The sequence below is a fragment of the Erpetoichthys calabaricus genome, chromosome 1 (assembly GCF_900747795.2).
Source record: "Erpetoichthys calabaricus chromosome 1, fErpCal1.3, whole genome shotgun sequence".
In the NCBI taxonomy this organism is placed as follows: Eukaryota; Metazoa; Chordata; class Cladistia; order Polypteriformes; family Polypteridae; genus Erpetoichthys; species Erpetoichthys calabaricus.
The window spans coordinates 174,878,781-174,891,379 of NC_041394.2; the positions used below are offsets into that span (position 1 = coordinate 174,878,781).

The following is a 12,599-nucleotide window of genomic DNA, read 5'->3' on the forward strand; positions in this document are numbered from 1 at the left end:
ATCAGGCTGTGAAACCATTACACTATGGTCAAACTGAAATTGTGCATTGTGCAAATCAAAAAGTCCAAATATTAAATTACAAGGGGGCTCCGCTCGCCTACCCCCGGCGTTGGGTATCCTGAAATACATTAGTCGAGCTCGTTCGTTTTAGAGCCATGCCCGCTTTGCCTGCGGCATTTATGACGCGCGTTGTAGGCGCCTGCGTTCATTGATTGTATCCAGGTGGGCTCGTGTTTGTATCGTTGAGCTGTATTGTGTTTGAATTTGGTGTAAACGTTCAGCAGTTTGTACAATCCCAAGCAGCACATTATTCCTAACTTCACTCCGCAGTATTGCCACTCACAATATGACGGTGACGCCTGCGCCTTCACTCCGCAGTAGTGCCACTCACAATATGGCGGTGACGCCTGCGCCTTTCGTACTATCTTTGTGGACCTGTGGGGCCTCCGTAGCCTCTCATGTTTGACTCTGAGGTGCAACGCAGAATCCTCTTTTCTGTGTGGTTGTGTCGTTAGTGGTAGCTATGGGCGCATTGTTGCTTCATTTCTCATTCACGTTAGTTGAGCTCTTTCGTTCTTGGGCCGTGACTCCTTCGTTCGCGGTGGATACGACTTCGCTTGCAGTTTATGGAACGTGCACCTGCACAGTACGTCTCATGGTCCCATCGCCGTGTCCCTGCGTCCATATCCGGTGTATTCTCGGTTAGTAATATGGGTAGAATTTAATATTTTAAAAACTCACTTGTTTCATCTTTACTATTGAGTATCTATCTAATATGCACCCAAGTTCTTAATCTGTTTTTGCACCACAAGGTTACAATCTAGCTGGGGGCTACTCATGCAGGGCTGTACAGAAGTTAGGAATGGGACGAAATTCTGTCTCTGGAAGGCATACTAATATTGGGTCAAGTTTGAATCACTTGCTAACTGAACATGAATATCTTTGGAAAGAAGAAGAGAAGAGAAAAAAAAATCATGCAAACTTCAGGAGAATATATGAAATTAGTAGAGTTACCAGTCAGATAATTTAACCTACTGCAATGCTAAACATACTGCTAAGACCCTACTTTGATTAAACTCCATAAAACCAGTCAGGATAACAGAAAAATTCAATAATATTTAAAATGAACACTCCGTTTACACTCAAAAATCTTTTAATTTACTCTGTATGAAGTTAAAGAAAAATTAACAAAATAACTAAATGTTGCATAAATAAAAAGATAACATAGTCCCCTATCAAAGAGTCACTTTAAACACAAGGGGCCTCATGTATAAACGGTGCATATGCACAAAAATGTTACATGCAAACGTTTCCACGCTCAAATCGCGATGTATAAAACCTTAACTTGGTGTAAAGCCACGCACATTTCCACGGTAGCTCATACCCTGTCGTACGCAACTTCTTTGCTCGGTTTTACAGACTGGCGGCACCCAGTGTCAAAGCAGTGCTACTGTTCCTGTGTGGTCACCCTTTCTTTCTTAGATCCACATTCCTGACGCGGCTTTATAAATACACTGAAACTAACTGCATATTGTTTATTAGTGTAATGCATCTGATTGTAATTAACCTGTAACAATATAATGGTCCAGGGAATAGCCAAAGTATTCCAAATACCATAACTGCTTTAGTGTTGTTACTCTCACTGCACCTTCTTTTTCTTCTTTCAGCTGCTCCTGTTAAGAGTTGCCACAGCGGATTATCTTTTTCCATATTACTCTCACTGCACCACTCGGAGTATTTATATCAATGTATCTGAGTTTGGAATCACAGCAGCAGCTGATCGGAAAGAGAATTATCGGGATACAGCATCAACCAAACGCTGCCTCAGCCATGGCAAAACGCTTCAGAGCCTTTCCTGTATGGACCTCGCGGTTCAGAAACAGTTTCATCCTAAGAACTTTAAACGCGCTCAGTCAGTCCATCAAGTGCTCCTTGTAGAACTGTTTGTACTTAGAAGTACAATTTCCTCACTGTAAACTTGCACAACAGTTATAATATTGCATAACCTGCGCCACTTTATAAAGCGCGTATTTATATATGATGACGGTATCATTTTTAAGATGAAATGCAGCAAAATATGTTGATTATACTATACAAATAAAACTTTAACTTAATTTAAATAATCTATATTGTTAATAATCAAACATGTGAGGACACAATGCCGCAGCACTGGCTAGTTCACGGATTATTCTATACCTCGTGCTTTATTCTTGCTGGGCTGGCACGACACTGGTAGGATAGATTGAATAATTAAACATGTGCTATGAAGATATTTCAATGTTCCTTAAACGTTCTGAAGAATCGTCGTTCTAAGCTTACAGATGGCTTAACGTCTATTACAGAGTTGATTGTGTGGCGATTGGGTATTTGGAGAAAGAAAAGTAAGGACAAGAATTGGAGGTTAGTACGTTTGAAAGAGATAGTACTGCTGCGATAAATTAATTAACTGAATGTCACGCATGGCGCAGCAAGTATCTTGCGTGAGACATGAACAAGCACTGTGCCACAGTGTTCCCATGTTTAATAACATGCTTTCATTCCTATCATCATGAAAAAGATATCCCGTATACATCTCATTATTTTAATTACTCAGAGAGCTGTAATATCACGAATATAATGGATTCTGTGTCCTGTCGGAGAAAGAGAAAGCCCATTTAAGAAGCAGGTAGTGATTCACACACATAGAGCACATAGAAGATCAAATACAGAACAAAGCATTTAACGTGCTACTTTAGTTACGATGGGATTTGAGAAACTAGTAAATTAAACAGCTTTAAGATGAAGTTTATGATGTTCGACTTTAATGGCAAAATAAACTACGTGATTAAAATGGAAATTTCGAGATTAAAGTTGACATTTCATGCTTTTTTCCCCACTGTGTGCCTATTTTTTTTGTCTGTACCCTAATAAGCTTTCATATCACATTCAGACGGTGGGCTACGACTTGCCTTTTCACGGCGACTTTGATATGTGACTTCTTTTTTATTTCGGGCACTGTGCGACTTTGTGAACTTGAGCTTTCGAGTTTCTCCGACACTCTGTCACTCGATCAACTTCCTTTTGTTGATTATACTACTGTTTAAACCAACAAATAGTAAGTTTTTCTTTGCCTCCACTTGGTATTTGCTGAAATTCTTATATTTTCCCCCGTGCTTTTCCCATTGTCTTTTCACAGAAGGCTGAGCTTAAGGGCTATTTATATTGATTTGCATATTCAAAGATGTGTAATTCTGGGAGGAGTTGGGGCGGGACAGCAGGTGTGTGCACGTGCGTTACTTTTCACACTGAACGGGATTTATGGAGCGGAAGAACGTGGAAGTTGGCGAACGCATAGATTTATGCATCTGGATTTTTTTGTGCGTAAGTACATTTCCGCTTTGGTGCTTACGTCATGTTATAGTGCGAATTCTACGCACGGCGTTATGCATGAGGCCCAAGGTGTGCTGCCAGGGGGAACAGTTGGGGATAACTACTCCAACTTTGAAGGACTTCTGCCTGACCAAGAAGTGCTTCCACTGTGCAATACTGTGGAACCAGAAGTACTCCCAGGACTAGCATAAAAAGAGCCACCTCACGTCAGTCTAAGAGCTGGAGTTGAGAGGAGGTGGACAAGGCTTGCCAGGGTAGTGTGGAAGAAGAGAAACATTTCTGTTCTGTTTATATTATGCTATGCTTGGTGAAGTGGAAAGGAGCTTGTTAATGATACTTCTGTGAGATAAAATCACTTTATTATAACCCATGACTGTGGTGCTGTAGTTGTGGCTGGGGCTTGGTGCATAGTGACACCTCTAGTGGTCACACTAGCTACCTACATTGTTGACAGTGTTCTATTTATTCCCTAATTACAGGCACCCTGCTTCCTCTATTTTCATTTAGTCAGTGACTCCTACCCAGCTAACAGTGGCTCCCAAGACTGATAAATAACATAGGAGTTGCCACAAGTTTTAGGATACAGGCCAAATATTCAGGCTATGTTTGTTCTGACATAACAAACTTCGTGATCACTACCTGAAAAATGAGGCCCTTTTGTGCACTTGAGCTGAAGACTGGCTGAAGTGAAAAGCGACTTAGCCTGAGGTAGTGGGTACCACACTCTTCCAACTCTCCCAGTAGACTAGTCACACTCTCTGAAGAGGTGCCAGAGATAAAGATCCCATGTTTCACCTGGAAACCAGTTGCAGTCTGCAAGATAACACAGATGATTAAAGGGTTTTAATTTACACAAACAACAGCAACACATGTACACCCACATACAATCACACATAATATCTAAATCCATTACACATCTTGTCCCAAATCACTGCTCCACCTAAAAACCTGAAAATCCAATCCCACAGCTATTCTCAACACAATGACTTTCTAATTCTACTGTAATTCTAACACTCTACAACCTCAATCCCAAGTATGTCCTTATCACTAAGAATTCCCAATTCCGTGGCTACCTTCTAATCCCTTGAGCTCTCCTAAAGATTTTTCCAATTCTTTCATTTCCAAACCCTGCAGATTCTTTAGAGATGTTACCACTATTGAATGCCATTTGTTTATTTCACCTGGTTCAAAGAGAAAGTTGCTGATGCCACACCAATTAGAACATTGAGAGCATCTTTGACGAGGTCTGCTTCACTCTGTGGACCAGGCTGAGCAAGAGAAAGAGACAGCGAGCCACTCAGCAGGCGGATCTCTGCCTCCCTGACCTGGTAAAGTTGGTCAAAGGCCGCTCTACCAGCTTCAGTCACATACGGATCTTCCTTTTTGCCAGGGGGACTGTAAGACAGTGGAGAAGAATGCAAAAGATCAAGATATTCTATGATAAAATAGAACACATTCTAAGACAAAACAGTGATGCTATACTATTAAAAAAATACTCCACCAAAAAATAATATACCTGTAGTGATGGCTGAGAAAAATATTTAATATCATGTTTTAATGGGGAATGGAAATTACAAAATTCCTGATACAATGGGCTTTAATCAAAACCCAGGTTGAACAGAGCAAACTGTATCAAAATGTCCTTAAACAATCTCAAATTACCCATTGTCACATAATCCAAATTTTAGGAATTCGGTGATATGCTCGCAATGTTCCAAACATATGCATTTTACCACGTGGAAGAAGCCGTGGAAAATCATGTAGGTTTTTGGAGGGCTAGGCTGCAGAATAACTCTTAAGGAGCAACATTACTTATATTTTAAACTTATAAAAATTATAAATATCACAATTATGAAATTGTATGAGAAACAAATTCTGAAGCAACTTTGCAAACTGTATATAAAATTAAACTTATCTTTTTAGCTATCACTAGCTATACTACATATACTGTATGAGGCTAAATCAAAAAGTAAAAGCAATTTGAAAATTATGCTGTAATCACAACATATAGAAGCTGACGTCATACAACATGTTCACAATGGTTTATAGGTAGTTCGAACACGCACAGTGCAGTGCTCTGTCATTAGTCTAATTGAAGCCAGGGTCAAAAGAACATGAACACTCCGCTGCGGGACTGCACCATTGTTGAAAAACACACAGTAGTGTGATTTCCTTGGGCAGGAGTGAAAATTTTGGAAAAGATTTTGGGTCTGTATGGAAGTGAAAACAGCCCAACTAAACAAATGGGAAGAAATGTTTAAAGTGGGAAGAGCAAGTGTAACTGGAAAAGTTGATATGTCGAACTTCAACATAGTACACACAATCCCATATCAATATAGCAATGCCTTCATCAGAGAAGACCAATGGATTACGTTGTCTGCTGTCACTGCACATTTGGATATTGGGTGCAGATCTGTACATGCCATAGTCCACGATGACTCTGGGTACCATAAAATTTGTGCAAGACAGGTACTCAAACAGCTTACTGATCTTCACAAGCAATAGCATGTGGAGACTGCAACTCAATTCGTGAACTGTTATGATGAGAACCCGAGTGTTTTGGGGCAGATTATCACTGGAGATGAGACATGGGTCTATCACTGTGAGTTGGAAATCAAGACATAAAGTATGCAATGGAGTAAGCTGTCCCCTTCCAGTAAAGGTCAGGTCAGCTCAGGTCAGGCTGGGGAGCACTCACTGGTACAGTGCATTGCCATGCCCACCACAAGACAAAAACAGCTTGGGATCCAGCCCCACCTTCCAGAAATGACCCTTTATCTGCCACAGCCAGGTGTTATGTGGGCGTCCCCTTGGTCTGGTCCAGCCACTTGGGTCCTCAACAATAAAGATCCTGCAAGCCGGATCATCCTCTGGGAATCGCATTACATGGCCGTAGTGTAGTGATGGGAACTCCGGCTCTTTTCAAAGCTTCGGCTCTTTTGGATCAGCTCCCTTTAAAGAGCCAGCTCTTACGGCTCCCGAATGGCTCTTCGTTTAGTATCACTTGGATGCTTATATTTTAGCCTAATTAAGCAATTATGAATGGTTTGTGTATAAGCAATTTCTTATTCATTGTTTTCAGACATTACGTATTTTTATGCATTTTTTCATTACAAAAAATACACAGATTTTGTGTATTTTGTTGTTTAACATTTTAATAAAAGCTTTAAATGAACAACTTAACACAAAACCACAGCAAACAAATTAAATAAAGGCCAAACTCAACAATAACAACACAACACTATGACTCTTTGAATAAAAGTTTGAATAATTGATGGCACAGATGATAGACATCTACTATAATTAATTAGATGCCAAGATTAACTGTAAGATTCTGCATTTATAGTATTCATGGTGCAATTTCAGTTTTCATGTTATATCTACAATGTCATTTGTGTTATGTTAAAACTCAATTTTACACTAACATCTGACAGTGTGGGAGTGTGTGTGAGAGTGATCCCTGAAATGGACTGGCACCTCGTTTATGGTGGTTTCCTGCCTTGCTGTCAATTCTAACAGGACTGGATTAAGAATGATCTGGAATGTCATGCAGTTATGAATAATCATCACAATATTTAGCAGTCTTTAAGCCACACAAATTCACATTTATTATTAATGGATTAAAGAAATTGATTTCCTTAGTAATTTAAAAGACCACAAATTTCTTTCGCCCAAGATGAGAAGATTTTGCACATTAGTTTAAATGAGAAAGGAAGAGTCTTTTTATTAATTGATTTACTTATTTTTTTACAAACAGGGGATTTCTTTTCACACACTTACTAGTTTATGTTGCCAGTGACTGCGTTTAATGCTGAATGAAGGTAAATAATTCACCTCTTCACCAATCATCCTCTGTCCTTTGCTCCACATTTCCAAACCACCTTAGTCTGTTTTTTCTCAGCACAATACACTGCCTGTGTCCTGGTGTTAGGACTACGGTCACTATCCTTCCTGAATGTTGTAAAATGCAACTAAAGGACATTGGCAACAGGAAGGATATTCAGTCTTAAAACTTTCCAATGTCCCCTTGACAATAAGATACAAAGACATTTAAAAGTGCCAATCTATTAATGTCTATGTTATAAATATTTAATTCTCAAAAGACACAGTAGTTTATTATTAAAAGGTGCTGTGTAACCCATGTCTGATCCCTCCAAAATGCAAAAGAATTTTTTTTTAAAAAAATGCTATTGAAATGTCCATAATGTTCGGGCCTATTGTATGTGATCCTATTACATAAATATGCGTATCATAAATTGTACTGTTTTGTTTCTGCTTATCTGCATAGCAGTCCAAGGTTGTGCAACAGCATTATATACAGTATATAACACATATAGTCTCTCTATTATATAAAAAAAAATCCTTTGACGCAACAAGACTTTTTGGAAAAGAATTTTTCAAGTCATGCCCTCCTCTCAAACATTTTCAAACAAGACCACGGTCCTCTCAACTCTCATTCGTGTATATGCTCTTGTCAGATACACTTTCTGCGCTCTCAGCTCTTATACATTTTAACATTTTCCTCACTTTAAGTTCCCAATTAATGAAGACATATTATGTTCAAATCTTATAGAAGAATTTCATCATGAAGGATTATCAACATAAAAAATGAGTACAGGCACAATCCTAGCACCGAGAAACGAGGAAGTCAAATGAATTAACAGCAAAAAAGTCAATCGGTTACACATCAAATTGGTTAAATGCATCCAAAAATGTCAAACAGTTACACGGCAAATTGGTTAAATGCATATCAATACACTATGCTGAAACAGTTGGTTTCATCTTCCACACGATCACCACCAACAGCTTACAATATCACGAAGAATATCTACAACCGTTAACAACATCCGGTCTTACAACGCACAAATTACTGTATCCAAGAAAGGTAATGTAGTACATCTTCCGCCAATAACATTTGACAATAAAGGAGATCTTGATATGCCATTCATATTAAAACGTTAACAGTTTCCGGTTAGAATAGCTTTTGCAAAGACAATTAACAAATCTCAGAGCCAATCATTCGAAAAAGTCATTTTATTTAATAGAGAGAAAGAAACAAAATTCAATCACGGGCAGTTATATGTTGTGTTGATACATAAGTAACAATTCCCATGAAAATAAAAATCTGTTTAAATTATACATCCGCATCACCAGATGTGAGCGGAAAAAATGCAAAGAGGATAGCGCGTAGTGTAGGCCAGGTGGGTTGGAGAGCAAAGCCCCCTAGTATATAATATAACAAAATTTGTTCAGTTGAAACCTAAATGTTATTTGTGCTATCATGCAAGAAATTCAATATGCATCCTGATAAACATCTCTTGCGCCACACAATGTCAAGTGACTGAAATAATTATCCTGTACCTATCAGACTTTAGATCTGACTAACAGGTAGTTGTAAAAGCCACTTATTTACTTGTTTGTTTGCTTTCATAATTGGTTAAATTTGTCAACAGAATACTCTATGATGTACAACATGCATAATATCAACCATCTGATATTTTTATTCTCTCCCTTTGGATATATAAATAGCACATAAAACAAAACAAGGTTTTAAAAAAATCCTCATTCACCTTGCATAAACACATAAAATAAACCTCATATTGTTATTTCATGCCATTTTAGTTGTATACTTTAAACATGGATGGAATGGTGATGCAGTGGTCTATGCTGCTGCCTCACAGCTCCAGAGAGATACTCTGCTTCTCCTCCTACATCCAAAAGATTTACTTGTTATATAGCAGACAATTGTAAACAGGACCTGTGTAAGTGTGGGTGTGTGTGAATATACCAGACACCCAGTCCAGGGTTGCTATCTGCCTTGCTTCTGATGTTGCCAGGATAGGCTCTGGTACTCCATGAGCATGAATAGGATTGTGCATGTTTGAGAATATTATGTTATGTATTTTTCCTATATTTTTACTTTTAGTCACAAACCACAGAATTACAAAACTAACGACAAATTGGGTCAAACAGGTTTAAATAACAATATAAATGGAACATGCATATTTATTGCTTAACCACCAAAGCATTAAGTGTATCCCCACTTACAACCATTCAAGTTTTCTTCTCCAGGTTTATTGGTTCACACTACATTTAAAAAACAGGCAAGGTAAAAACACACACCCCCTGTCCTTCACAACAATAAGATGTTTAATAAGCCCCAAACACCCATGATGGTGAATCACATCCAAGCCAATCTCCCACCCTAGGCAAAAACACTCACCAGCCAATACGCTCCCAACAGCGCCTCTGACTGGGTTCATAATTGAGTACAGCTTCCCAGATGTCAAGGTCAGGTGTCAGACTGGGCTCTGATTGGGAGTCTGGTGTCAAATTCGAGGCAGACTGGAACCCTTCATCTTCTGACTGGTCAACACTTGGAGGAACCTGAAATAAAGAAGGTTAATGCATCATATCTTAGTATGCACATGGGATGAGAGGGTGGTTAGAAATGAAATGCCAAATCTGAGCCTGAGGAAAAACCTTCCTGTCTGAATGTATGAGAGGTGTCATGGCATTTCCTTTCATCCTCCTACATTGGGCCATTAAAAGCACTGGCCTTTCATAGTGTGATGCAGTCTCACTTTATCTGCCTACACTGAGCATCAGAAAGCTTTGCTTTTAAGTTTATTGTTTATAAAATTTAATAGTTACACAGCATGATGGTTGTTACATGTATTTATGTGTTTGTACATGGATTTTGTGACCCACTACACAGGCAAATTGACCCTGATGTCATGTGGCTCAAAATGATACAACTCATTAAGGAAGCAGATTATTTCTGCTGACTTACATTTTAAAAGTATCTGTCGTGATTGGGCTTCATTTAAAATAATATTTAAGGCTTATTTTATTTCAGGCACTTTTTACAGTTTCACACTGTTGGTGGTTCAGTACAGGCCAAGTCATTCGAGTAAAATATGTTCCATTCCACTTCAATAGTTACATTTATCACCTTGTTTAGCAGTCAGTTGAGCTTTGTAAGTGATGTACAGTAGGGGCAGAATACTGAAAAAAGTAGCATCTCAGCAGATTCAACAAAGCAGCTTTGTGTCTAACATTTCCTGACAGACAAAGTAATTTCTTTACAGCCTCGTTCATTGCTAAAATTCTGAGAAGGACAGTGAGGTGAAATATGGAGAACACTCCTAAAGAATTAAAGAGGCAAAGGAAGAAGAGTGAAACCAGCCTTGAGCCTTAACAATTAAATACAGTAATGCCATGTCAGTTGCCTCTGTTTCTAGTAGACCATCCAGCAAGTCAAATGTTAGTGTGGCAGAAGCTTGAGCGAGCACCAGAGGTGGGGCTGTCTTTGCCTATTCCACACTTGTAGAAAAGGGAGGCTTTAATTATGTTGGAAAAGGCCCAACTGGAAATCACCATGAATACAGCTCTCACTAGGTACAGCAGGAGAAGGAAATGGCTGCAGCACTGCCAGAAGCAGAATCACTGAAGACCACAGCCAAAGAACTTGAGCTTCCAGGCAGTGCTAAGCAAACAGAGCTCAGCTTTGTCTTAGAAGGAACACAAAGAGGATTATGTAGAACATCATTCTAATTTGCATTTAGGCTAGTTGTCATTGACTTTTCTAGAAGCCTTGACACCTACTTATCAGTCTATTCAACTCCACCACATTTCAAAGACACAACTTTTTGAAGAACATTTAGACTGAGGGCATATGGGAGCAAGAAAAAAGAGCAAATGAAAGCCACTTGCAAAGCTATGTACTGTATTTGAAAGATGAAACTGAGGACACAAAGTGCTCTCCCAAAGAGCACTGTAGTGCTCCTCACCTTTCTCTTTCTCCCTGTCAGCATACTAACTTATCAAGAAGCCCCTGTTCACATGGCAAAGGCACTTTCTATCCCAAATTGTGACCATGAGATGATTAAGTTTAATGTTTGCCCTAAAAATTATTAAGTGTAGCGATTATCTTTCATTAATGCCAAAGAATGACTGAATTTGACAGCCAGCAACGAAGTTCAGTTGCTAGTAAAATGGTTAGAAAAGGCACTTTTTGAGAAGCTGGAGAATTTTCTAAAACTTTAGTAGCAGAAACTTCCTTAAGCCGAGAGTATTGGGCAATCTACTCCAAGAGATGGAATCTGCAAAGCAAGAAGGAAGTTCATGTACTTAGATACTGAACAAGGTATTAAAAGCCTATACAGTAGTGGTCAAACTTCCAGATATATGTCTTTAAAAATGGATAAACCAATACTCTCAATATAAAATTTGAATTGAAGGCAATTTGAAATGATTTTTCCCTCTTTTCATTTTTTACTAGCTTCATTTGCAAAGAAGCTTTTATCTGTGCTCTTCAGTCTCTAAAAAATGAGATGCAGAATGAAAAGCAAACCCTTATAAAAACAGTTGCATCTCTGCTCATAGGACAGAAGTTTCGTCATCTCCTTCCAGGATGACGGTCGAGATCAGAAGCAAGTCAATGACTGACAAGCAGTATCTTATTCATAAAAATCCTTTAAAAGAAAACAGAAGCTTTAGAAAAAAGATTCTAAGAATGCAAGGCTTGTCTTAAAGTGTGCCAGGTGACAGATTGGACATGCCAACCCCCACAGCAGCAAAATACACATCCATCTCAAAGTTATAGCACACTATCTACCAGAATACAAGACACCTCTTCTATTGAGAAATGCCATCATACAAGTTTATAAAGTAAGAACAGCAAAATAGTCAAGACAATGACCCCATTGTGCAGAGACTAGATGCAGAGTGGGTTATTGTTGGAGTTATGTGTTTTAGCAAATATTTACCGAACTAACATATTAGAAAATTGATCTCAATCTGCTTCATTCCATGTTACAATCACATCCATGTCAAGGAGAGTTTCAAAACAACGACACATCTAATCTCTCCATGGATACACACTGCGTCTGAGTCACTTGTATTTGATGAATGTACATTAGAGAAGAGAATTTTTGTAAGGTTCAAGGATGGCAATAAGGTAGGATTCCCTATTGAAGACTGATAGGTTCAACAGCTCAAGGACAGAGAGATGTTTTTAAATGATACAAACAGCTGGATGGCACCTCTTCCATTTAAGACACCTTGTCAGTGTCTCCCAAACAATCAAGACCAAACATTTAAACAACTAAAGTCCCTGAACATGAAGGGACACTTTGTGACATTCATGTACACAATGCTTGATTGAGACCATGCTGAACTGGCTCCACCATTACATCAAAAAGTAGAATGGAACATGTTTAGAAAGT

At 38.7% G+C, this 12,599-nt stretch overlaps 1 protein-coding gene across 3 annotated transcripts in view; it reads right to left on the reverse strand.

The window, feature by feature from the left end:
* tubgcp6 (tubulin, gamma complex associated protein 6) overlaps window positions 1–12,599 on the reverse strand; it is a 31,571-nt gene that overhangs the window by 14,225 nt on the left and 4,747 nt on the right. For all 3 annotated transcript variants that reach the window (XM_028808934.2, XM_028808926.2, XM_028808940.2), the window contains exons 3-5: window positions 9,593–9,756; window positions 4,551–4,764; window positions 4,009–4,182 (exon numbers count right to left, since the gene is read on the reverse strand). In XM_028808934.2, coding sequence (XP_028664767.2) covers window positions 4,009–4,182; window positions 4,551–4,764; window positions 9,593–9,756 — 552 coding nt within the window. The remainder of the gene's footprint in view (window positions 1–4,008; window positions 4,183–4,550; window positions 4,765–9,592; window positions 9,757–12,599) is intronic.